At 44.9% G+C, this 26,830-nt stretch overlaps 2 protein-coding genes across 6 annotated transcripts in view; one reads left to right on the forward strand and one right to left on the reverse strand.

Moving 5' to 3' along the window:
* Nucleotides 1–1,515: 1,515 nt before the first annotated feature.
* On the reverse strand, nt 1,516–26,534 carry MED8 (mediator complex subunit 8). The gene is made up of 8 exons (XM_036447001.2): nt 26,527–26,534; nt 7,665–7,700; nt 5,943–6,061; nt 5,122–5,266; nt 4,472–4,612; nt 4,201–4,282; nt 2,532–2,780; nt 1,516–1,701 (listed from the first exon to the last, which is right to left on the reverse strand). The coding sequence occupies exons 2-8, from the start codon at nt 7,668–7,670 to the stop codon at nt 1,637–1,639; spliced, it is 807 nt and encodes a 268-aa protein (XP_036302894.1). The 5' UTR covers nt 7,671–7,700; nt 26,527–26,534; the 3' UTR covers nt 1,516–1,636.
* The window catches only part of SZT2 (SZT2 subunit of KICSTOR complex), a 50,270-nt gene continuing 31,225 nt past the window's right edge, over nt 7,786–26,830 (forward strand). For all 5 annotated transcript variants that reach the window (XM_036446987.2, XM_036446989.2, XM_036446988.2 and 2 more), the window contains exons 1-9: nt 7,786–7,882; nt 15,234–15,359; nt 16,106–16,279; nt 16,563–16,733; nt 20,672–20,803; nt 21,543–21,684; nt 22,102–22,208; nt 25,798–26,008; nt 26,458–26,628. In XM_036446987.2, the coding sequence (XP_036302880.1) occupies nt 7,856–7,882; nt 15,234–15,359; nt 16,106–16,279; nt 16,563–16,733; nt 20,672–20,803; nt 21,543–21,684; nt 22,102–22,208; nt 25,798–26,008; nt 26,458–26,628 (1,261 nt within the window). In that variant the 5' untranslated portion in view covers nt 7,786–7,855. The remainder of the gene's footprint in view (nt 7,883–15,233; nt 15,360–16,105; nt 16,280–16,562; nt 16,734–20,671; nt 20,804–21,542; nt 21,685–22,101; nt 22,209–25,797; nt 26,009–26,457; nt 26,629–26,830) is intronic.

Raw genomic sequence — 26,830 nt, forward strand, 5'->3', positions numbered from 1 at the left:
TTGGTGCCTTTTTCAGCAGGAAGGAATCTTTTGGTGGAATAAGGAATAGCAGATGCCAAAAGTTTGCTTCAGGGATTCTACAGAAGCGCAGCATAAACCCAACGCAATATGAGAGTTAGCTTCAACTACACCAATAGGAAGGGAAGGGATAAGAAGATAAACAAGATCTGAGCCCTAGCTGGTTTGGCTTAGTGGATAGAGCATCAGCCTGTGGACTGAAGGGTCCTGGGTTCAATTCCAGTTAAGGGCACATGCTGGGTTGTGGGCTTGATCTCCCCCCACCCCGCCCCCGATTGGGGGATGTGCAGTAAGCAGTCTTATCAATAATTCTCTCATCATTGATGTTTCCATCTTTCTCTCCTTCTCCCTTCCTTTCTGAAATTAATAAAAATTTATTTTAAAAAAACACTAGAGCAGTAAGAAAGTACACTAAAGAGGGAGAAAGGTCTGGCTTTGCCTCAGAGCCAATGGTATGACTCCCTGTGCTGCTGTGTGATATGGTCAGTGTAATTGTGGATTCCATTTCTTGTCTTGATGGAACAGGAATATATGTGACATCTGGGACCACTTTTCCAGTCCTCTGCTGCCACAGCCTGGCAGAATTCTGCCTGGCACCAAACAGATGCCAAAGTACTAGGTGCACCGAAAGAGAAGAGAAAAAAGGGAGCTAGAAGGCTGTCCTCATAACTCAGGACTTTCAGATCAAAGCTAGTCAAAGATAAAACTTTTTAGGGAGAACAAATTACAATTACATTGAAGCAATCTTGAAAGACTCTGATGAAGCAACCTTGAAAGTCTCATAAATTGCTGTCAGATATGCCTGACATATGACCATCAAAATTTAAGTAACTTTATTCAGAGAAACCTTTCGATCCACTTCTGCTGACCTCACCCCTCCCTTGCCCAAAATGAGCGAAAAAGGCAACTTAGACTGGAGACTCAAAATCACTTTGCTCTTCAACTTGAAAATGCAGGCAAAGGTACCGGAGGCTACCCATTCCCATGACTGATCTTGAAGCACAGGCTCATGGAGAGCAGAGCAGGCCCAAGCTTTACCAAAGCTTTAGGTGGATCGTTCACCCAGCCCAGAAGCCTCAGTGCCTAGCTTGAAGAGATGGCCAGGATGGAGCCTGGGCAGAGACAGTGTACCTCTAAAAACACAGAGGCTGCCACAGTTTCTAGCAGCACAAAATAAGCAGACTTTCCAACAGAACAGAGTGGCTTATGATCCTGTGTTCATCAGCTCACCACTGACGTGAAGCAGTATCAGATCAGGGTCAGTTCTGGATCAAGGACTGAGGAGGGCAGTAAGGAGAAGTGGCTGTAGAAACCACCATTTATTGAATACCAATTATGTCTTTTACTGTGCTAAGTGTTTTACATTCATTTTCTCATTTAATCCTCACAACAACCTTATGACGTAGAAATTATTGCCATTTACAAATAAGAAAACAGGCTCAGAAAAATTGGGTCACTTGCCCAAAGTCACACAGTTAGTCGGTGGTAAAGCTGGGATTTGTCTGTTGCTGAAAGCCCATGTCCTTTTATTGTACCCAGCTAGGTCAGTTTGGGCAAAAGGCAATTTCACTGCCCAGCTCTACAAAGAGCATCTGGCAGCAGAGGTCGCTGGCCACACTCACCGCTGGTAGGGATGCATTGAAGCTGACTTGATGTTGGTTTTTATTCCACTTGGCATTTTCCCTACAAGGAACATAAAGAAAGACGCCTGATACATAGCAATACTTTTATGATAATTCAGAAATGTGGTCTCTCAAGTTTCCTCCTGCCACCCTCTCTATCATCTCAGAACCCTCTGTAGCATCTGGCCCTGGACGCCAAAGCTCAGAGGCGTGGTTGCATACCAGCTCTCTCCCTGAAGGTATCTAAGAGGGAAGGGCTGTTTGGGGGGAGAGGAGGTAGTGGGAGGGATCTGACTCCTGCTCACCTATTCCTAGAAAAGATAGCTAAGTCTGTGTGACCCCCATCACAGGTAAAAAAATATATATATATTCATTTATTTTAATTGTCCCTTTTCTCAGACAGTGTTGAAGGAAATATCTCTTCTAGTTACTTGCATCTGAACTCCTCCAGACTGTTCTCATCATCACTAAAAGTGAGCAGGAGGGACAGAATGTGGAGAAAAGGATGCATGTAGCACTGGAAACTTGCTGCTTATCAATTCTCAACAACCCACCTACCAAATGGTCTAAATTAAGGTCTGACTTTCGGTTTCTCTAAGAAAAAGCCCCATACATACCTAATATCTAAGAAACAGAAGGGCAGTTGAGACAGAGGTCTGAGATAGGGGTTGGAGGTGAGAGCAGTTTCTGCTATTCAAGGTTATTCTTCATTTTCTAGAGTTTGTTAGCATCACAAATGAGATTTTTACTCTTAAAAATAGTTTTCTGGGTCATAGTCCAGGAGAATGGGAGAAAATCTCCAGGTCTGGGAAGACTGGAGGCTCAGACAATTCAGCTTATTCTCACTTCCCTGCTCAAGGTCTGTCACCATGTCAACCCTTGCCACCTTACCTGGTTGACCTGCTTGGGCCATTTGCACCCCACTGAGAATTGACTGCTGCTGGCTTGGAGCACCTGCCATCTGCACCTGCTGCAATCCTGAGGCTCCTGCAAGGATCGTTCCAGTTCCTGGCTGGCCTGGCTGGCCAGGTCCGCTGCTGCCTGAAGGTCTCCAATTAGACAGCCCTTTTCCAAAGGCGACAGCTGCCACCAAGGCATTGGTGTCTGCAGGGTTAAAGGTCTGCTTGTTTGGCCGGAGACCTGAAGAAAAAGCTGAGTGAGGACCCTGAGGTACACCTCTAACCCTAGACTGAGCCTAGCAGTAGGAAGACCAGTATGAGTACCAGGGCTTAGAGTTCTGACTTTAGCAGCATCTAGACTCCCTAGTAGCCCAGAGGAAGAGCCAAAGAATCTCCACAACTATCTCAGAATTCTCCCTTTTCACTTTGCCCATTTCCTCCATCTGTTTCAGGGCTGGACTTAAACACAAAAAGCTAACAAAATGGATATGTACCCTTTTCTAAGCAGCTCACTCTTTTATGTCCTCACTTCGCTACTAACCACCATTCCTATAAAAGTGATCTTATCCCTCTTTCCGTCTCCATTTTTTTTATTGTTTTTTATTTAAAATATATATATATATTTTATTGATTTTCCACAGAGTGGAAGGGAGAGGGATAGAGAGCTAGAAACGTCAATGAGAGAGAAACATCAACCAGTTGTGCCCGCAACCAATGTATACATGCCCTTGACCGGAATCGAACCTGGGACCCTTCAGTCCGCAGAACAACGCTCTATCCACTGAGCCAAACCAGTTTCAGCCCATCTCCATTTTTTTAAAATTTATTTTTATTTTAAATCCTCACCTGAGGATATTTTTTTTTCCCATTGATTTTTAGAGGGAGAGAAGGGAAGGAGGGGGAGAAAGGAAGAGAAACATCGATGTGAAAGAGACATCAATTGGTTGCCTCCAACATGCACCCGGATAAGGGCTGGTGATGAATCTGAAAATGAGGCACATGCCCTTGATTGGGAGTCAAACCTGCAACCCTTCAGTGACAGGAACTGCTGTGCTAAACACTTAGAACACCAGCCAGGGAACTCTAATACTAATTACTATTGGCTGCGCGCCTTTAAGCAAGTTTCTAACCTTCTATGTATATAAAAGCCTAAGCGGCCATCACAACCGAACAGACAACTGAACAGGATGCATGGGGCGACCAGGCCGGCAGGGGGGTTAGTGAGGGGCGACCAAACGACGAGCAGCAGGCTGTGTGGGGCGACCAGGCCCGAAGGGGGGAGGTTGGGGGCACCAGACTGGCAGAGGAGAGGGCAGTGAGGGGAGACCAGGCCAGCAGGGGGGACAGTTGGGGATGACCAGGCTAGCAGGGGTGGAGGGCAGTTAGGGGTAATCAGGTAGGCAGGCAGGTGAGCAGTTAGAAGCTATTGGTCCTGGACTGTGACAGGGATCGGGCCTAAACCGGCAGTCAGACATCCTCTGAGGGGTCCCAGATTGGAGAGGGTGCAGGTTGGGCTGAGGGGGACAAAAACCCCCTCCAGTGCACAAATTTTGTGCACCAGGACTCTAGTTTTATATAAAAGAGAAAAGAGTATCTGACTTATGGAGTTAGGATTAAACTCAAGACTTTCCTTCTCTATTTTGCCACCGATCGCTCCATACCTCCACTCTCTGATTCTCGTTCCTCTTTGCTGATTTTCTCCAAAAGGTTTGAGCACATTTTATTTAAGCTCTGGATCTGCTTCTGTAACACACAAATTGGTAGAGATTAGGGCAAGCAAGAAATGATTTAGGGAAAGTTGCTTTCTTGTGCTCTTCTAGGGGCCATTTATATGCAATCAACTATGCAACCTATAAAACAGCAATGGTAAAGCCTAGCTTCTCATGTGGGACTTGGGGGATGGGGGGCAGCAGGGCAGTGAATCAGTCCAACCTGAGCTACATCAGCACCGATGCGGGCTGCGTCTGTTGTCAGCTGCTTCTCTTGCTCTTCAACCTCAGGGTCAGGCTTAGTTCTCAGATGGTCAGGGACTACCTCATGGCTGAAAACAGGTACTCGTCCTTCAGTCTGCCGCTGTAAACACAGATTTTATTAATCATCCTAGGCATTCCCAGATGATTCCATCTGGACCGATATATAGTTCCTGTCACAGGCAAACAGTGCATTTTTAGGGAAAACACAGCCCAAGACATATGATACTTAGCTTCCTACGACACTATACTCCTCACTCCATCATTCATTTCTGTCTCCTCGCACTCCCATCTGTACTAGACACAGGGGCAAACCTCTCTGCTACATTTTAATCAAAGGCTAAAATATACAAAGTCACAAAAGAACATGCATTTCGCTTGAGATAGGTGAGATGAGAAAGGCCTTTGCCTTGGGAGCAAGGTCCTCAGGTTTATTTGGGAGTAGCTCCCCAACTCCAGGACGAAAAGCAAGGCCTCCAAAATGCAGCCTCCCTTTTTATTGCCATATACTGCTCCACATTCAGAACTTCTACAATAACCAGCCAACAACTGTGCTCTAGGTCCTTATCGAAGAACTTGATTTCCCAAGTTGTACCCTTCTCCTCCTCTTACCATGAGATCTTCATCACGGTCTGGGGACAACACCAGAGGGATGATGACCTGGTTACGGAACAGTGGTGTCTTTTCATGCTTCAAGACCTTGTTCAGAGTGTTCAACTGTCCAGAGAGCAAGGCAAAGCTGTCCAGGACAGAGGGCCTGGTGGTAGTAAGAAGGTGTCAGCATATTTCCACTGAAGTAGCCTCAAAGGGATCCTTCAGATTAGGAATACCCAGACCCGCCCCCAAAAGACTCATCATAGCCCTAGAGCTGGACTGGGTGGGAACCAGAGTGTCTTATAGGGATTGTGGGGTTAGAAAAGAGGGACACACGTTCAGTTTCTGGCAAGGATGGAGAAAAAAGACAGTTCATTACTTGGATGGGGTGAAGAACAGAAAATAGGAACCATGCCTACACTGTTATCACTAAAAGTTCAGAAACGGAGTAAAAGCCTCTTTTCTGGCCTGGAAATAGGAACTATATTTCCAGAGTAGGTTGGACTTAAAAGACTCGCCCATATCTATGGCAAGAAATCCAGGAAGACCTTTGTGTTTCTACTGTAGTGGGAGGATTTATTTTCAAAGAAGTCAAAGGGTGAGGATCAAAAGCTAGAAAGAACCTGGGTTGGGAAACTGGGCATTTCTCTACTTCCTTGCCATGGAGGCCCTAAATTATACTTCACTTGCTAAGTATTGGGAAACCTAGCTCTTACCAAATCATAAGATGTTTTCAAACTGATAAATGGCTCTATCACTAGAGGTGTCCTATTCACCAGGAGGCTTGCCCCCCACCCCCACCCATGCAGCCCTCCCCAGATTACCCTGACCACCCTTACCAGGTCAACCGGTCATACTCGTTCTCCAGTTTGTAAATGAAACTCCCCAGTGAGTTCTTCAGATCAGCCACTTGACTCAGCAGTGCATCTAATGATGCTTCGAGCTGCTTCTCCTCCCTCTGCACCAACAGGGACAGGCTGGTTACCCAGATGAGTGTGAGTATGACACATACAAAGGCAGGCTGAAGAGCCAGGACGGCAGTATGCAACACTATTAAGTAACACAGGATCTCATTGGCACAGGAGAGCCGGACTGTTTTCTATCTTTGGTATTTGGGTTACAGAGAGCATCAACCCTTAGACCTTTCAACTCATTCACCTGAACGTGATTCTTCCTACCAAGTGATTCCTTTCTCCATCCTTTCCTAATTCATGCCTGGTTTTTCTCTCTACTAGGTATACTCTATTGTCTCACTGAGAAATTTTCTTGAGACCTAGTGTCTGGGTTTATTCATTTTGTGTACCTCTGCAGTACAACTCTGTTCTAGAGCTCACCTTGTGAGCCAGGCTGTTCTTGTCAATGGCACACAATCTCTGAGAAATCTACCTGTACGTGAAGGTTTCTCTGACCTCTGACTGGCCGTGTACCACCGCCGCACCCCTTGCCCCAATGCTTCATTTGCCTTCAGCATTTGATGTTTCAACCTTCTCCTTGCTGAATTAATCTGCACTCATTTTACCTCTGTGCCAACATTCCTGTGCTCCTTTCACAGGCTTATAAACCTTTACTGACAAGACTACCGGTGCAAGAAACTATGATAAACCAAACTACATAATGAATGGGGAAGGCCTGGGGTGGGGGTTGAGGGGACAAAAAGGAAGAAAATGGGAGACATCTGTAATACTGTCAGCAATACAATAAAAATAAAATTAAAAAATGCAAATGTCGCCCTAGCTGGTTTGGTTCAGTGGAGAGAGCATCAGCCTGGGGATGGAAGGGTCTTGGGTTCAATTCCAGTCAAGGGCACATCGGGGGAGGAGGCCTTGATCCCCAGTAGGGGGCATGCAGGAGGCAGATTAATGATTCTCGTCATTGATGTTTCTATCTCTGTCTCCCTCTCCCTTCCTCTCTGAAATCAATAAAAAATATTTTTTAAAAGGCACATGTCCTAAGCACCAGCCAAAAAACACACACAAAAAACTGTACATGCTGGAGGGTCTGCAAAATAATGTTTCTCTATCTACAGCCTCCAGTTTTATTTTGGGCACAGATTGGGAAATGGTCTTGCAAACTCGCCAATGTGCAGGACAGGGGCCACCTAGGGCCTCAGGTTATAATGAGTTTAGCTTCTAGCCACAGGGGCTCCACCATTTCTTCATCCCTCGGGCTTCTCTCCAATGACAGATTCCCTGTTATTTCGGCATCCAACAGCGTCCAGCCAACAGCCGGCCAACCCAGCACTTTCTTGAGTCATCTTCCTTAGCTCAACCTTCCCAAATTACAACCTGATCCTTTCCCATAACCTAGCAAATCAGTGCTGCTTCCTCCCTCCCGATAGAGCCGTAGTTTGCCTCCGGTCGGCGGGGCTCCCGACCCATCTCTCCGCCTCTCCTCCAGAGTAGGCCTCGCCCCCCAAGCCCACGTCCCCTTAAGTGTCAGCCTCAGGCTCTGCCCCTACTCTCAGCTTCAACTCTTCACTCTCTCCTCGGTCAGCCTACTCTCGGTCCGGTCAACCGAAGCTAGGAGGCCTTATCGATAGCCCCTACCTGACAGATACTCACCTGCATAGCGGCGGCTGTGTCTGGGGCAACGACCTCCTTTTCCGGTTTCCAGTCAACGAGTCACGCTGAGAGGGTTTCTCCCACCAATCAGAGAGCTCATACGTTGTCCCGCCCACTCACTTCCGGTTCCTGCCAGGTGCGCGGTGGCTGGGTCAGGGGTCCCTGGCCCGGGCCGGCGCGGGAGCGCTGTGATGGCCTCGGAACGCCCGGAGCCGGAGGTGAGGGGCGGGCGGGCGGGCGCAGCTCTGGTGCCCGAGACCCCAGGGTCCGGCGGCCTGGGACGGCCGTGGCCTCCTCCGGGTCTGGGGGCGACCGGGCTAGCCCCGAAGGCATGTCAACGGAGCCTCCTCCCCGGGGTCCGCGATTTCCTCCTGGGGAAACTCGCCGCTTTGTTTTGTTTCCTGAAATTTCATCCACGCCGCCGACTCTACGGCTCTTGGGTTCTTTGACCGAATAATAGTGCTAAACCCTTTATTTTGATTTTCTGCTGCGGTTTCAGGGGGCAACAGGGCGATAAGCTTTGCCGATTTCTGCAAACATTGGAATCCCATAAACGGCATGAAAGAACACATTTCTAGCGTTCGTGCTTAGGGAAAGCAGTTTTGGTTTCGTGAAAATATCTTTGTCTCGGAGGGAAACCTCGTTCCAATATTGTAATAACTTGGGGCAAGATTTTTACATCCCAGATGTTGTTTCCTTCATAAAATACCTATCTTAGGGTGTTGTGAGGATCACATGTTTTAAACCAGAAAATGCATTTGAGGTGTCAATTAGATAGTAAGGACCACGAAAGGAACTTCAGGTATCTTGTGTTATCCAAACTTGTGCAAAGAAGGTGTCAATACTCATTCTCGTTCACAGATAAGGAAATGGAAAAGTGAGGGAGGTTAAGCATCTGACTCAGGTGCTACTCAGCTGGCGGGTAGCAGAATTCTGGAGTTAGAAGCTCCGAGCATAAAATTGCTCAGACTTGGAAGGCACATCACTAGGAGAGGTGTCCAGTATTACAAGAGAATATGAGTAGATGGGAAGGGTGAGGGGTGTGTAGGATGACACACGTAATAGTCATTACTAAATGATTACTGCATACCAGGCATCATCCTAAGCACTTTTCCAATACCAATTATTGCTCTCAACCCTATGAAGTAAACACTATTATCACCCCCATTTTTCAGTTGTGGAAACAGGCACAGAGATACTCAGAGAAACAAAGTGGCACAGCCAGTAAGTAGTAGAGCCAGGACTCCAAAAACAGGTGGCCTGGCTCCAGATCTTATGTTCTTAACCATAATGTTTAGTAATAATAAATATCCTATATAATAAAAGGCTGATATGCACTACCGGGAGTTTGACCAGGGGGCAGAGCCAGCCCACCAACCGCCCATGGCCCCTCTCCCCCGAGTGCAAATTGATGCAGCGGGTCTCTAGTTCATAAATAATAAAGTAGCCATGAAATGGCAAATCACCAGTTCACTGGGATTTGATGTGATGAGACTCAGGATTAAGTAGGAAATTATGCCTTATTTAAAATAATCAGACATATTCACAGGAATAACCCATTTATCAGAAATACCAGTATTGAGAAAAACAAAAAATTTGTAGTCTATTTTGTTATGGATTAAAATTAAATAAAATGGGGAAATACAACATACTTTCTAGGCCTAATGCAAATCATATATGTAAATTTTCTAGTAGCCACATTTATTTATTTTTTTTTTCTTCTAGTAGCCACATTTAAAAAGGTAAAAAGAATCGGAGAAAAATTAGTTATATATTATTTAATCCTGTATTTCCAAAATATCACTTTAACTTATAATAAATAGTTTTAAGTTCTGAGATATTAACATTCTCTTTTTTGTACCAGATCTTTAAAGTCTTATGTGTGTTTTACACTTCAGCACATATCATTTTATACTACCAGTAACACTTCAAGTGCTTAGTAGCCCCATGTAGTAGTACCTACCATATTGAACAGTGCAGATCTAAAGTCACAGTCAAAACTCACTCCTGGGAGTCTCATTCAGCCAAAAAGTAAGCATTTGTTAAGTTCTTGATTTGCATTTCTGAAAATGTTATCTCAAGAAGTAAAGATAGTAAAGAGTTGTTCTGCCGGTGGGCGGAAGTGACTGCCCTTTAGGCTTGATTTGGGCCTAGTCAGATTTAAGAAATCATTCGTTCATCAAATACTTGAAATATTTTGAGTGCTGTTATGGATCCCAGGATTGTGTTAATTATTAGGGTGGATATGGGGCAGTGTAAGACATGTTTCCTATTTTAATGGAGTAAGCAAACATTGAATTATGATAATAAGTGCTGCAAAGGAAAAATATAGAGTTGAATGAGTATTTAACAGCAGTTCTTAACCTACTTTGTTAAGAAATGGTAGGAGCAGCTGGGACCGGTTTGGCTCAATGGATAGAGCATCGGCTTGGGGACTGAAGGGTCCCGGGTTCGATTCCGGTCAAGGGCATGTACCTTGGTTGTGGGCATATCCCCAGTAGGGGGCGTGCAAGAGGCAGCTGATCGATGACTCTCTCATCGATGTTTCTGACTCTCTATCTCTCTTCCTTCCTCTCTGTACAAAACCAATAAAATATATTTTTTTAAAAAAAGAAAGAAAGAAAGAAATGGTAGGAGCAGAGGTAGATCAGGAAGTTGCTTCAGAGGAATAACATTTAAGCCCTAAGCATGAGAGACTGAAGGAATAGTGAGAACCCTGAAGTGAGAAGGAGCTTGGAGCCTTTGGATAGCTGAGAGGAAGCAGCTACTAGTGGCTACAGTGTGACAATGGGAATAGCTAACACAGAGTGCTTGCTGAGGGTCATCTAATACTTCTAACTCCCCCTCATGAAATAGATACTTTTGTTAGCCCCCTTTCACAGATAAGGAAACTGAGGCACAGAAAGTTTAAGTAACTTCACCAAGACCTTACACTGATAAGCAGCAGAACAAGCATTTGATCCTAGGGACTCTTAACTCAGCGGGAGATTGGTGAGAGAAGAGGCTGGAAGAAAATTCAGGTTGAGATCATACTAGAGTTTCAGGACTATGTCATATGTATAGTGGTGGTAAGGAGGCTTCAGACAGTTCGGGGGGGGGGGGGGGAGGATAGGGGAGGGAGAGTACATTTTTCATGGGACTCAACTGAAAACAGCACAAAGCTTGGATTACATCTTAACTACAAAGACACTGGTGCAAAAAACAAGTTAATGAGATGGGAATGTTTCTTTTATACTGATATACATGATACGCAGTGCAGTATTTTATTCATCTTGTTATAAATGGTATGTAGGCCTCAATAATTGTTCCAAAGAATGATAGGCTTCCTCTATCATTGTTCTGACTCTCCTGTCTAATTGTAACAATATCTTTATGAAATAGATATTCTTATTTACGTGGTATCAATGAAGAAACTAAGGCCTGGAAAAAATTAATTAACTTTTCCAAGCTTGCCTAGATAGTAAGTAGTAGAATCAGATTTGACTTCAGATCTCTTGACTCCAAAACGCTGCTTTCTCTTTGCCAGAGTCCTCTAAGAATAATGCATATAATTTTGTGAGAATAGAGAATGCCAGTTTTTGCTTTCCATTGTATACTTAGGACCTAGTGCTGGTATGTGGCAGGCTTTTCATAAATTTGTTGGCTGATAAATGAATGCATGCTCACCTTGCCTTTGTCCTCTTTGGACTTGGATGAGGACGATGCCTTCTTGATCTAATTAGGTAAATTAAGCTGTAAAGAGACTTATTAGAAGAAAAAGGAGCCCTCTCTTAGCTTCACATTAGAATAATAGACTGAATTTACCCAATATAATAGGACTAATTGAATAATTGTATGTGTCCCAAAAAGCCAGATATATGAGGACAGATTGGGGGGCGGGGGGATTTAGCAGCACAAGTGAGAAAGTCATAGAGGTTTCCTAAGTATGGTATGATAAAGCTTTTAAAAATATAAATAGAATCTAGGGGACTCTGAATATGTGACCTCACCTGGGTATTGTGTTCCATATCAGTCCCCACATTTTAGGTTGAGAAGTAGATCAATCAGAGTTCATTCATAGGCATATTATATAAAATAAATTAATAAGGAAATTTGAAGTCATGCCATATAAGACTTAAAGAACCTGGAGATATTTATTACAGAAAAGCAAAGACTCCAGACTGTCATCAGATGTTTGATAGACTCAGAAGCAACTGATTGTTGACTGACTTGTCACTATACTGATGTGTGTATTTATACTTCCATATACCTTTGGGGTAGCTGGTGGTATTTTATACAGGAGGACTAAAGCTCAGGCCCATAGTCTCAGCTATCAAATCACACTTTCTTTCAAAACACATCTATTAGAATGCACATCAGAACCTTCTCCCCAGATTCCAAGAAGAGCAAAAAAGAATATAATACTAAAAAAGAACAGACTAGTAAAAAACTGGTTTAAAAACAAACCAACAAAAATACCACAGCTTTCACGAAAGCAAAGGAAAATCCCAAACAATAGAGTAGTTAGTTTTTCCATCAAGTGGGTGATGAGGAAGGATGGAAACTCTTGAACAACAAAGAGCAGATGTCAATAAAGGTGGAAAATTAAGAATAACTGGTAAATCGATAGTGAGAGCAATTTCTCTTTCATGCATTTATTCAACAAATATTTAAATACCTAGCGTGCTTTGGTGCTGTGCTAGTTTCTAAGGATACAGCAAAGAACATTATGTAGACAAAGCCTCTGGGGCTTCTAGACCTGTAGGAGAAACAAACATTAAAAAGTACATAAAGCCCTGGCCAGCCTGGCTCAGCTGGTTGAGTGTCCGCCCATGTACCCAGAGGTTGTCTATTCCGTTTCTGGTCAGGGCACATGCCCAGGTTGCTAGGTCAATCTCCTGTAGGGGGTGCGTAGGAAGCAGCCAAAGGATGTTTTCTTCTCTCCCTCTCCCTTCCTCTCTCTAAAAAAATCAATTAAAAATATTTTTAAAAGTGCATGAACAGTTTGCTTAGCACCTTTCCCTCCCCCCCCCCACCCTCCAGGCATGTTACCTTTGCCCTTCTCTCTCCTAGGCTCCAAGGGCCCTTCTTTTACTTCTGCAACTTGTTTCCTGAGCCCACGCAGCCCAGCTGCCTCACCTCTACCACCTCTGTGACTTTTTAAATAAACTTTCTCTTATAACGCGAATAAATAAACAAATAAAAAGTACATCAATTCTTTGATTGTAAACTGTGGTGGGTGCTATGAAGAATTATAGACTGCTTTGTGAATGCCCAACAGAGATACCTAACAGCGCAGGAAATCATTGCCAAGATTTTAGTTCTAGAGTAGGGGTGTCGAACTCAATCAGAGAAGGGGCCAAAATCTAAAATCCAGCCTAAATCGAGGGCCGAATGGTTTACTGAACAGTCATAAACCGTCATTGTGATGGAAACGCAGCGGAGTGCAGTGATGACAGCGCGGTGCGGGCCACATTGCAAGGCCTGGCGGGACGGATTTGGCCCGCGGGCCTTGTGTTTGACACGTGTTCTAGAGGATAGAGTGACCAAATGTCCCCAGCTGTTCGTATAGTGTTGATGCTTCGACATATGCTCTACCTACCAAAGAAAAACAAAGGAAAATAGTGTGGAGGCTAGTGTTGAGATTTTCTCACCCTGATTATGATTAGTTTTAAATGTTAAGTTTACTTTGCTGAGAACATAGCGTGAATTCATTTTCTCAGCAAAACTGTTTTAAGCATCTTATATGCCAGGCACTGCACTAGGCCCTGGCGATAAGGTAATAAACATGAAAGATTGCTAAATTGGGATATTCTTTTGTGTGTGTGTGTGTGTGTGTGTGTTTAAATTTATTTCTTGATTTAAGGGGGAGAGAGACATACATTTGTTGCTCCACTCATCCATGCATTCATTTGTTGATTCTTGTATTTGCCCCTACCATGGAGCAAACCTGCAGCCTTGGTGCATCAAGACAATGCTCCAACCAACTAAGCTACTCGAACCTGTGACTCAGCCAGGGTGGGATATTCTTCCTGTTCTGATAATACTCTGGGCCCCAGCCTATCCTTTTCCAGATAAGAAGCTTGGCTGGGATCCAGCATAGTCAACTCAAACACAAGCATGGTGACTAATATCACACCCATACCAGCTCAGTCAATCCTGAGGGAAAGGTTGCCCACTCTGAGACTGCATCAGAGAAAGAGAGGGCAAGTAATGACTGCAGGTTCTCTCATGCCAGTAGACCCCTTTTCTCATTGTAGGGGCTTGGCAATAAGACTAATTTGATGGGACTTTTTTTAGGAGGTTGTGGTTAGAAGTGATGGTAAATAACTATATTGATTTTTCCTAGCTAACTTGGAAATCTTTCTGCCACTTACTGGTTTCTGATGCTACCTTAGTCAACCCTGACACCTTCCTCTTTTATCACTTTCTCACTCCCAATTAATTGCCAGTTCTTGTCTGTCTTATTCTAAAAATCTCTTAAAGTACAACTAAGCTCACTTGTCTCAAAGGTTAGTTGAAGCTGACTTAAAAAATATATATTTTATTGATTTTTTTACAGAGAGGAAGGGAGAGGGGTAGAGTTAGAAACATCAATGAAAGAGAAACATCAATCAGCTGTCTCCTGCACACCCCCTACTGGTCATTAAGGAAACTTTCTGAATCACATGGTAGCCAGGGGGATTTTTTTTTTAATTGTAGGAATATTATAATTATAGATGCAGATTATAAAATAAAATAAAAAGAAGAAAAAAAGAAGGAGTCTTGTATAATAAGAGAAAAACTATTCTCAGCCAAGTATTTCTGGTTATAAGAATGTCTGTAACTTTTAAAACCAAAGAGGGGTGGAGGGCAAGGGACCGTGGCAAAGGAAGTGTAGAAGTTTGTGTGGGCTCAGCATCGTGCCACAGGGAAGCGTGGCAGCGCCTCAGGATGAGGTTACCACAGGACGAGCCCCAGAATGCCTTGTCTGATCAGCTGCTTGCACTTCCACCCAGGTAGGAAGTAGCTCATGGCCATTTGAATATTTATAACATTCATAGGCCATACAAATTTATCACCTTAAAAATTAGCCTGCTATATTTGGTCAAACATTTAATTAATTCATCCCTAATGCATTGGCAGACCAAATGAATTTTTGGGCCTGATACAGCCTGAGTGCTAGATGTCCCCCTATTTTAGTTTCTACTGTCGTTGGGGTTATTAGGATGAACTATCTAGCATTATTAAGCATCTGTTCTATTTTTAGCAATTTTCCACGCATAGGGACACAAAGCTAGAACAAGATACAATCCCTGCTTTCAAGAAGCTTATAGTTTATAGGAGAAACTCACATGAACATTTGATAATGTGTAAAGGTCACTTCATCTGCATAGAGATCTGCAGTGGGGGATGGGATCAGAGAGCTGAGAATTGAATCCTTGGGCACACCTTACATGCAGGTGGGAGTAAGCTTTTATCTTTGCTGCCTTGCATCTCACTTATGGATTGTGAGCTCCTCAGACAGATTACTTGCACAGTGACCTGTATATACCAGTAGGAGGAATACAGTGAATTTTTATGAATTTATTAATGTCTCTTTGTCCCCAGGTGGAAGAAGCTGGGCAGGTGTTTCTGTTGATGAAAAAAGATTACCGAATCTCCCGAAATGTTCGCCTGGCTTGGTTCCTCAATCACCTGCATCAAACTGTGCAGGCCACACCCAAGGAGATGTTGGTGAGGCCCAGAGACATACAGGATGCGAGGGGCCGGCTCAGAAAATCTGTTTTTTAAGAGAGTACTGGAAAGAGGCAGGAAGGGAGACTGACTCTGGGAGAAGCAAGTGACTTTGCCCACAAGATGATTCTTAAGGAAAATTTTCTTTTTAATTAAATTATTATCTGTGTACATATTTTATCATTGCCCTCCCTCCCATACATAACCTCCCTCCCCAGAGTTTTGTGTCCGTTGGTTGTACTTATCTGCATGTATACAAGTCCTTCGGTTGATCTCTTATCTCTCCCAGATCTCCCTCCCCTCCCCGCTGTAATTTGACAGTCTGCTTGTTGCTTTACTGTCTCTAATATCTATCTTTTGGTTCATCAGTTTATAATGTTCTTTATTATCCATAAGTGAGTTTGGTCATGTGGTGTTTCTCTTTCATTGACTGGCTTATTTCACTCAGCATAATCTCCAATTCCACCAGGTTGCTGCAGATGATGAGAATTCCTTCTTTTTTCATGGCAGCATTGTATTCCATTGTGTAGATATACCATAGTTTTTTAATCCAATCATCTGCTGACGGCCACCTAGGCTGTTCAGGAAAAATTTTGTTTCATAATTTTTCAGATAGGAAAAGTATGTGTTGGGGTGTGGGAGGTAGAGCCAATGTTGTGTCATTTTGGCTCTGGAAGTTCAGGCCCTGGGAAAAAAGGTGTGCCTCTTTCCTGACACTTTCCTTTTCTCTTCATCCTAATTGTCAGCTTCAGTCTGAGCAGGAATTGGAAGTCCTCAGTGTCTTGCCCCCTGGGTGGCAGCCAGATGAACCAGTGGTCCCAAGGCCATTCCTCCTCGTACCTTCCACTCAGGTCACCTTCTTGGCTTGGCAGTATCGATTTGTCATTGAGCTGGACCTTAGCCCATCTACTGGCATTGTGGTAAGGAGCTGGGGGAGACAGTGGAAGAAAAGGTGGGGTGAGGAGGAGTGGGAAAAGCTTGGGAAGAATGAAAAATGATCTCAGCCTACCGTTGTGGAAGGAGACAGGCTGTAAGGGAATGGTGGTTAAAGACAGATCCCATTCCAGTGGTGGCACGGTGTTTAGAGGTGCCATCAACCTGAAGATAAGAGGCCCACTGACCCATGAAAGCTGCTTGTCTCTGCCCTCTGTCCAGGGCTGCCTTTGCTCACCCTTGAGAGATCTTTGTGTGCATTGCCCTCAGGATGATTCCACCGGGGAGATCTTGTTTGATGAAGTTTTCCATGCCCTCTCCCGCTGCCTCCGTGGGCTGCTTCGGCCCTTCCGAGTGCCTGGATCGTGCATTGACTTCCAGCCTGAGATCTACGTAACTATCCAGGCGTACTCCTCCATTATTGGCCTGCAGTCCCACCAGGTATTGCACCCTCTCTCCAAGTTTGTACCCTCAGACCTCATTTCTGTAGTCCTGAGACCAAGTCCTTATCCTGAGTCTACTGCGTGTGCCCAAAGTCCCCAACTCTGCTAACTTCTTCTTTTTAAATCTTTATTGTTCAGATTATCACAGATGTTCCTCTTTTCCCCCCCATAGCTCCCCTCCTACCATTTCCCACCCCGCTCCATGCCCTCCCCCATCCCACCCCCATGTCCTTGTCCATAGGTTTAAGCTCATTGTCCAATCTCTTCCCAAAACCTCCACACCCTCTTTCCCCTGAGAATTGTCAATCTACTCCCTCTGCATGCCCTGATTCTATTACATTCACCAGTTTATTCTGTTCATTAGAGTTTTTTATTCATTTGATTTTTAGATTCACTTGTTGATAGATATGTATTTGTTGTCACTTTGTTGTTCATAATTTTTTATCTTTACCTTTTTCTTCTTCTTCCTCTTCTTAAAGAATACCCTTCAGCATTACATATAATACGGGGGTGGGGGGGGGGGGGGGATATATGCAAAGCAGTTGGTACACACCCGAATCCTAGCCCTCTGCTCTGAATTAAAGTGTTCTTCTAGTGCAGCTGTTAGGACTGTTGGTTGTGGGCTCCATCCCCAGAGGCCAGACTTGGTAGGTGTTGATAGCCAAGGCAAGAACAAGCATAGGTATTAGGTAATCACTCCACACTTGGTTGGGTTTGGCAAACACTTACTGAAGCCTGATCTATTCCAGGCTGGATTGGGTCCTGAATACACAGATGAATCAGACACTGTCCTTATCCTGATGGGAGGAGTTAGGGTTAGGGTTTAATTGAGGACACTGATATTGGAGGAGATAGTTTCAGTTGAATGTGATAAAGGCACTAATAAGTTATGACTCGGGGCAATGAGAGCAAGGTGGGGGAGCATCCAACAAAGCCTGGATGTCTCTGCAGGCGTTGGAAGTTCTCATCTTGGAACAAAGAGACATTTGAATTGTGTCATGAAAGAAGAATTGAAATTGACCGTTCAAAGACAGGGAAATAGCTTTCCAGACAGAGTGGCCTGTGGAGCAAAGATATAGCTAGGGAACTGTTCTCATTACATATTACTTAGTTGGACACAACAAAATTTGAATGTGGAGGTGGGTTTAGGAGGAAACTGGAGAGATAAGGACAGGATTGTGAAAACCTTTGAATGTCATAGCTAAGAACTAATACTTTATTCTGTTGGGGAGTTTATCCAGATAGAGGAGAAACATCAGGCTCATTCCAGACACGCAGTTTTGTGTCCTATTTTTTAAGTAAATTATAGGTGTTTCTCTTTCTTTTCTTTTTTTTATAGATTTTTTTTTTTTTAATTTCAGAGAGGAAGGGAAAGGAAGAAATAGAAACATCAATGATGAGAATAACTGATCAGCTGCCTCCTGCACACCCCCTACTGGGGTTGTGCTCGCAACCTGGGCATGCGCCCTTGACCGGAATTGAACCCGAGACCCTTCAGTCCGCAGGCCGGTGCTCTATCCACTGAGCCAAACCAGGCAGGGCAAATGTTTTTCCGTGTCGCTAAATATTCTTTAGAAACATGACTTTTTCTAAAAATATATATATTTTTTGATTTTTTTACAGAGAGGAAGAGAGAGGGATAGAGAGTTAGAAACATCGATGAGAGAGAATCATCGATCAGCTGCCTCTTGCACACCCCCTACCGAGGATGTGCCTGCAACCAAAGTATATGCCCTTGACCAGAATCGAACCTGGGACCTTTCCGTCCGCAGGCCGACGCTCTGTCCATTGAGCCAAACCGGTCTCAGCAGAAACATGACTTTTAGTGGCTGCTTGGCTTTATCATATTTGATCACTATGTATTTAGCCAAACATTTATTGTTGGACACTTAGGTTGACTCAATTTTCACTTTTCTAAACAATACAGCTGTGAACATCTTTCTCATCTTTTTATTTTCCCCTGATTCTATTTTGCTTCTCACAATCTGGTGTGTAGAGTGGTATAGAGCGCCCCTCTCCCCTCTTTGGGCTGTGCTCACCCGCTTCTGCGGTTCTGAATAGGGAATGAAGAGGGAGTTGTTGCACACGAGAGCAGATTTGGAGAAGTGGGCATGTGAGACAGGTTGAAGGAGTGTGATAGGGAGAGAAAAAAAGAGACCCCAGGCCACCAAGGGAACAACCCTAGTGACATTTTTAGGTCGGGGGCTTTCCTTCCTTCCTTCCTTCCTTCCTTCCTTCCTTCCTTCCTTCCTTCCTTAAGTTTATTTAGAAAGTTACAGAGGTAATAGAAATGGCCCAGTTGGGCTGTGTAGGCTCAGGGAACAAGTTACAGAAGCAAAAGAAGGGCCCTTTGGTGCTTAGGAGAGAGAAAGAGGGGAATAAAAGAGGTATGGGAAAGGCAGGAAGAACCCTGGATGGGAGCACTTATGTATGTTGGAAATAGAAGAAAAGAAATCCCATGAAGAGAAAATGAAACTATTAGAGAAAGGAGGATGCCAGATTAGATAGAGAGATAAGCTTTAGGGGGAAAGGGGAGGAGGAGAAACCTTTCCTTCAGAGCCTGGAAGGGAGCACAAGAACACGGGTATAGACATGTAGCAGAGTTGGAGGTGTTTTCTGTGGGTTGGAGAGTAGTATTCCCTCAGGGTGAGGGTAAGATGGGAATTCTTATTGAGTGGCGAAGTTATCACTGAGAGTAAAGGGAAGGAAGGAGCATTCATTGGGGGAATAAGATTTGGAACTTAAAAAAGAGAAAATTTCTCGGGACTCGTTTGGCTCAGTGGATAGAGCGTCGGCCTGCAAACTGAAAGGTCCCGGGTTCGATTCCGGTCAAAGGCATGTACCTTGGTTGCAGGCGCATCCCCAGTAGGGGGTGTGCAAGAGGCAGCTGATCGATGATTCTCTGTCATCGATGTTTCTAACTCTCTATCCCTCTCTCTTCCTCTCTGTGAAAAATCAATAAAATATATTTTTTTTTTAAAAGAGAGAGAGAGAAAATTTCCTGATAGTCTTTGTGTACAGTGCTTAGGAATCAACAAGAATAAAAAATGTATGAAGTAGAATGAAAAAGGCGTTGCTAACCAGAGGTGGGGCATTTTATGGGCAAAGATGGAAGGAGTTGGAAGATCTTCTCTTGCCCGCAATGCAGAGATATGGGGGAACCCAGGGTGGAGGACCTGAAGCGGAGGAAGGTTGTGAGCCCAGATTAAGGTGGCATGACCTGGGGGCAGTGAGCAGAAATACCTGGGCTGAGGAGTGATGGAGTAGATGATCTAGAGCAGCGTTTTTCAACCGCTGTTCCGCGGCACACTAGTGTGCCGCGAGATGTTGCCTGGTGTGCCGTAGGTGCAGACAAGACAAGAATTTTATAATTTTTCACTATTTTGTTTACTTAACATTTCATAATAAAGTAATTATAAAATACTTTCTTTGTGTTTATTTGATTCCTATTCAAGAGAATTACTTTATATATAGTCAATATAGGCACAGAGTTAAATTTTTTAACGTTTTCTAATGGTGGTGTGCCTCGTGATTTTTTTCATGAAACAAGTGTGCCTTTGCCCAAAAAAGGTTGAAAAACACTGATCTAGAGCACATGTGTCAAACACAAGGCCCGCGGGCCAAATCCGTCCCGCCAGGCCTTGCAATGTGGCCCGCGCCGCGCTGTCATCACTGCACTCCGCTGCGTTTCAATCACAATGACAGTTTATGACTGTTCAGTAAACCATTCGGCCCACGATTTAGGCTGGATTTTAGATTTTGGCCCCTTCTCTGATTGAGTTCGACACCCCTAATCTAGAGGAACTGGCTGTGGAATCAGCTTGCTTGGGTGGGAAGTCAGGGTTGCTTAGAGGGAGAATAAATGGGGAGGTTAGGAGGAGGGCTGCCCAGTGTCCCCTGACCTTCATGTCTTGGTCTTCCCCTCGTGATTTTCAGGTACTGATCCAGGGCTGCCTTTTGGACCCTTCCCAGCGGGAAGTGTTCCTGCAGCAGGTGTATGCACAGCTCTGTCTCTTTGAGGATAAGGTGGCCACCATGCTGCAGCAGCAGTATGACCCCCAGAGCCAGGTATGTGGGAGACAAAGTAAGCAGAGGCCATGTAGAAAGAGTAGCTATTAAAGAACAGAGGGGAGAGAGGAGGGGCAAGCCTAATATAGAAGGGAAAGAGGGTAGAAAAAAAGGGCCAGAGGCAGAGTAAGTCAGGATTAGAAGTGCTAGTGAGTACCCATAACAGGTTCCCTATTGGGAAGAGGGCTCGGATACTCTTCCCAGGACCCAAATTCTTGTTGGAGAAAGTGTGAAGGCTATTTGCTATGTTTGTTTTTTTTTAGTCCTGGATCTTCTCCCTTGATGGATCTGAGAAGATGATCAAGGATAGCTTTGATCTCTAGCTAGTACTTTATACAGTCAAGGATAAAGCTCACTAGAATGCATTTCATTCCTCCCAGTGTCCCAGAAGTAGCCAGACAGGTGGCAGTTCTGTGTGTCTGAAACATGGTGTCATTGATATATAAAATATTTCATAATGACAGTAGTAAAATATGGGAAGAGGGCCTTATTAGCAAAAGGTGGGGAAGCCCTGCTCCAGTACAATCTGGTGCTGGACTCCCTGTCCATCTGAGGGTCAGTATCTGAACACACACTGGGGGAGGAAGCACTGTCAGGGTTTGGCTGCATGGTTGGGGGCTTGAGGTCTTCATATGATTGGGCCTGTATTGACTTGGGCAGAGCTGCTGTAAATTCGGGCTTTGCTATGGATGTGGCAATGCTGTCTGTCCCATTTTGTCTTTTCTGTTACTTGGGCCAGGCAGAGGACCAATCCCCAGACTCGGGGGAGCTCCCTGGCCGGAAGATGGGAGTCTCCATGGTGACAGCTGATCTTGGACTGGTCAGTATGATTCGTCAGGGCATCTTGGCGCTGCAGTTGCTCCCCTCAAACTCTAGTGCAGGTCAGTAGAAAGAATGTTGGTGGGATTGGGGAAATAGAATTCAGGAAGGATATTGGGGGAGCATTATTAACAAAGCTAGTTTCCAGGGAATTAATAGGCCCCAGGAGAAAGGGTCTGTTTCCTTGTTTTATATAAGAGTTAAGTGTGTGTGTTAGTGGATATCTCAAGTACCCGCAGCTCTGACAGTCATCGGGGATCCTGGTGGGAAGGAGTAGCATTCCAAGGATATCACTCAGGAAAAGACTGAGATCCAGCACTCAAGAGAAAGAAGCAGGAGGGAAGGAGAAAGGAAAGGTGTTTGAATCTTATAAAACACATTTGTTGGCAGACACCAAGGTCTTCAAGCACTTCATCAGTTGAGTGCCTGGTTTTGACCGGTCAGTGTCCCGGGTCTGAGTCTGATGTTTCCTGCTCCAGGTATCATTGTGATCACAGATGGGGTGACCAGCGTCCCTGATGTTGCTGTCTGTGAGACCTTGCTGAACCAGCTTCGCAGTGGCACTGTGGCGTGTTCCTTTGTACAGGTGAGGACTTTCTAGGATGAAGGAGGAAGAAGTATGGCATCTCACCAAGTGGGATGTGATTAGTTATTTTCTCTGCAGGCGATGATTTCTCCAATAAAACAAATAGCATAATTACTTGTGTGTGGTGGGAAGAGATGCCATGTCTAGAAAGAGGCAGGTGGCAATGGTGGGAGAGGACTCTTGTCTTTGTCCTCTTTCCTTAGGATGTTATAGTAACAGCATGTTAGAGTAAAAAGAATGCAGAATTTGGCAGTCAACTCCAGTCCCATAGATTAGTTACTACTGTTTTGTTTGTCAGGGTCAGAAAACCCAGCTCTAACAAGCTTAGGAGGAAAGTGGTATATTCAGGGAACTACAGTCGATTTGGATTGATGTACTGTGGGGCAGGGGCAAAGAGTTATGGGAAACAAGGCTGGAGGCCAGAGCATGAAAAGCTGGTTCTGTATTGAGTGTCAGCATAATTCTGTGGGTGACACAGATAAATAGAAGGAAAGTCACTAGTTGGGTTTGTGTTTTAGTAAGGTCACTCTTGATGCAGGTAAAGGGTAGGGATAGAGGAAAGACCACTATTAATTGCAGTGGTCAGGTGAAAGAGGCTTGGGGCTTAAGTTAGGAGAATGTAGGGTAGGAGAGAAGAGGATAGGATTGAGAAAATGAAAAGGTAGAATCAACATGACATGATTAGCAAGTGGTAAGGGATCAGGGACAAAGAAGTTAAGGATACCTTCAATGTACTGACTTCAGTGATGACTGGGTAGCTGGCAGAGCAAACGCAGAGAAGCAGTTGGGGTATAGTGAGGACAAGATGATGAATCCAGGTTTGAGCATGCTGCATTTGATGGGTCACCAGGATGGCCTTTGGAGTTAGGCATGCCTGGCCTGAATCCTGACTCCACTTACTAGCCTTGTGACCCTGGGCACAACACTTCTTGGTTGGATTTATTTGTAAATAGAGATTATAATAGTACCTTCCTCATTGGATGAGAGAATGCATTTAAAGTGCTTAATGTAAAATAATAATAAAATGCATAATGTAGTACATTATCTATCTATATAAAAGCCAAGGGGCCATTCAACCAGTAGCTATGAAACACAATGACCACCAGGGGACAGACACTCCAACTGGTAGCTATGACGCACACTGACCACCAGGGGGCAGCCACTCGATGCAGGAGCTGCTGAGCTGCCATGACTTGGCAGCTGCTGTTCTTGGGTAAAGCACCCAGAACCAGAAAAGAGGAAGACCAATTCCAGGGTTTATCACAAAGACTACATAAGAACTACCCTCTTGCAATCCAGGACCCCTTGGGGGATGTCTGAGAGCCAGTTTCACCCGATCCCCACAGGCCAAACTAAGGTACCCCACTGGTTGTGCACTAGGCCTCTAGTTACTTAATAATGGCTGCTACTCATAGCAGTTAGCAGTTGGATATGCATATCTGATACTCAGGAGACTGCACTATTTGAGAGAGAGTGAAGAACCTGAGGAAACACTAATGTTTAAAGGTCTTCCGAAGGTAGAGGGCTAAGCTTACAACGAAGGGAAAAAATCAGGTGAGAACCAGGAGATTCTAGTGTAATAGAATTTAGAGTTTTGGGAAGAAGGGAGTAGTTAACAGTGTGAGATGCAGCAGAAAGATTATGTAATATGAGAAATGAAAAGTGCCTTTTGGACTTGGTGATTAGGAAGTCACGGGGATCTTTTTCAGGCCATTTCAGTGAAGAGATATTGAGGGAAATGATTGCAATAGGTTGAAGAGTGGATAGACTAGAAGGAAGTAGGGACAAGTGTTGACACAAAGAATTTGGCTATTGGAATCAAGTGGGGAGTGAGAATAGCCAGAGGGAAGTGCAGGTTGGAAGGAGAGGGGTGTTTGACTATTTTGTTTTGTTTGCTTTTTAAGCTAGAGGCTTAAGCATGTTTCTAAGGATCCATGGTGAAACAGAGCTTGAAACTAAAGGAAAGAAAAGCAAGCCTGATAGAGTAAGACCCTAAATTGGCATGAGGACCATTGACTTAAGAAACATTTGAGGAGAAGGAGAAGGTCAAGTCTTTCTTTGAGAGCAGAAGGATAGAAGTGAAGACATAGATAAATTCTACCAAGGGCCTGTGATTTCTCTGAAGTAGAAGGTGAAGATGAGTACTGTAAGGGAAAGGAGGCCAGCATTGAAGGACTAGCTGGGTTGGGTGTCATATGTTTTGAAGTGGTATCAACTGACCCAAATATGTGTTTTTCTCCATTTGGGGTCCATTGGCATCCAATTTAGGGCTATACACTGAGTGGCCAGATTGTTATGATCTCTGAACGCATAATAATCTGACCACTCGGGGTGTGTGTGTGTGTGTGTGTGTGTGTGTGTGTTAGAGGCCCAGTGCATGAATTCGTGCATGGGTAGGGTCTGGCCAGCCTGGCCAGGGGGAAGGGATATGGGCAGTTGGCCGGCCTGCCTGCTGGTCGAACTCCTGGTCGAGGGGACAATTTGCATATTAGCCTTTTATTATATAGGATAGACAATGAGTGGCCAGATTATTATGCATTCAGAGATCATGTTGATGAATTTGCTTGAACATAGGGACCCGACTGGGTTGAGAAAGGATGAGGAGGCTGGTGATACACTTGGAGAGAGCAGAGATTCAAGGCCTGGCAGTCTTAATAAGGTCAGAGAGCAGCAGGAGAAGGAGGATGGAAGATAAAGGGATAAGATTATACCCTGCCGGCATTGTTCAGTGGATTAGTGTTGACCTATGAGCCAGAAGGTCATGATTTGATTCCCAGTTAGGTCACATGTCAGGGTTGCAGGTTCGATCCCCAGTGTGGGGCATGCAGGAGGCAGCCAGTCAATGATTTTCTTTCATTATTGATGTTTCTATCTCTCTCTCCCTTCCATGAAAATATATATTTTTTAAATATATTTTATTAATTTTTTACAGAGAGGAAGAGAGAGGGATAGAGAGTTAGAAACATCGATGAGAGAGACATCAATCAGCTGCCTCTTGCACACCGCCTACTGGGGATGTGCCCGCAACCAAGGTACATGCCCTTGACCAGAATCAAACCCAGGACCTTTCAGTCCGCAGGCTGATGCTCTATCCACTGAGCCAAACCGGTTTCGGCGAAAATATTTTTTTTTTAAAACAAAGTATGGTCTAGCAGCATTGTCTACCTAGCAGCATTGGCATCATCAGCGAGCTTGTTAGAAATGCAGACTCTCAGGCCCCACCTCAGACCTACTGCATTTTAATAAAGTCATCGGGTATTTTATATGCACCCTAAAGTTTAAGGATCACTTTGTTAGACATCGAAGTCTCTCAAGATGGTGACAGAAAGTCAATGAGCCAGTAGCCAAAATCTTTAACGAATGGGGGCAAGCTGGTATTTGAGGAAGAATGGTGTGACCAGATGGCACAGGCTTCAGGCAGGAGGGCTCAGGGGAGGAAAGTAACAGTGGTCTGTCCTGAGAGAACACTGGCCCACTTTCCTCACTGTGGGCCTAGGGACGGGAGCAGCCACCAACCCATTCTCTTCCACTCTTACACTTCATTCCCTGGTGCCTCTTTTTGAGCGAGATCTCCAATTACTCTCTCCAGGTGGGCGGAGTTTACTCCTATGACTGCAGTTTTGGCCACGTGCCCAATGTGGAATTGATGAAGTTCATCGCCATGGCAACATTTGGCTCTTACCTATCCACTTGTCCGGAGCCTGAGCCAAGCAACCTGGGTCTGACTGTCTACCACCGGGCGTTTCTCCTCTACTCCTTCCTGCGCAGCGGGGAAGCCCTGAACCCCGAATATTACTGCGGTGAGCGGCCGACTGGGGCCGGTGCGGGCATGGGGAAGTGTAAGATGGGCCCAGATGATACGGGACTCTTATCTAGGGTTTGGGTTTGGGGGAACTGAAGATATAACTGGGGCCGAAACTGGTTTGGCTTAGTGGATAGAGCACCGGCATGCGAACCGAAAGGTCCCAGGTTCGATTCTGGTCAAGGGCATGTACCTTGGTTGCGGGCACATCCCCAGTAGGGGGTGTGCAAGAGGCAGCTGATCGATGATTCTCTCTCATTGATGTTTCTAACTCTCTATCCCTCTCTCCTCCTCTCTGTAAAAAGTCAATAAAATATATTTAAAAAGAAAATATAACTGGGGCTAACTACTCTGGTCCTGTTCTCTCCTCATGATTTCAGCATAGTCCCTCCCCCATATCTCTCTCCACTAACAGGTAACCACTGTACCCTTCTTCATCCTCACTAGGCTCTCAGCACCGACTGTTTAATGAGCACTTGGTCTCTGCCAGCAGCAACCCTGCCTTGGCCCTTCGACGGAAGAAGCACACGGAGAAGGAGGTGCCAGCCGACCTGGTCAGCACCGTGTCTGTGCGGCTTCGAGAGGGCTACAGTGTCCGAGAGGTCACCCTAGCCAAAGGTAGGTGTTACTAGGCCCTGCCGTATCCCACAGGTTTCTCAGACTTTGAGTATGAGAAGACCTGCCAAACAAAGCAGAGGACACACCTGTCACACACGGAAGTGTCACATGAAAGATTCTGCTGGTCACTGAAGACAGGTGGGTTTGGAACTGCCTTCAGGGCTTGGTTCTCTTAACGTTTATCTGCCCGGCTCCATCTCCT

This window comes from Pipistrellus kuhlii, unplaced genomic scaffold (genome assembly GCF_014108245.1).
Source record: "Pipistrellus kuhlii isolate mPipKuh1 unplaced genomic scaffold, mPipKuh1.p scaffold_m20_p_2, whole genome shotgun sequence".
NCBI classification, from domain to species: Eukaryota; Metazoa; Chordata; class Mammalia; order Chiroptera; family Vespertilionidae; genus Pipistrellus; species Pipistrellus kuhlii.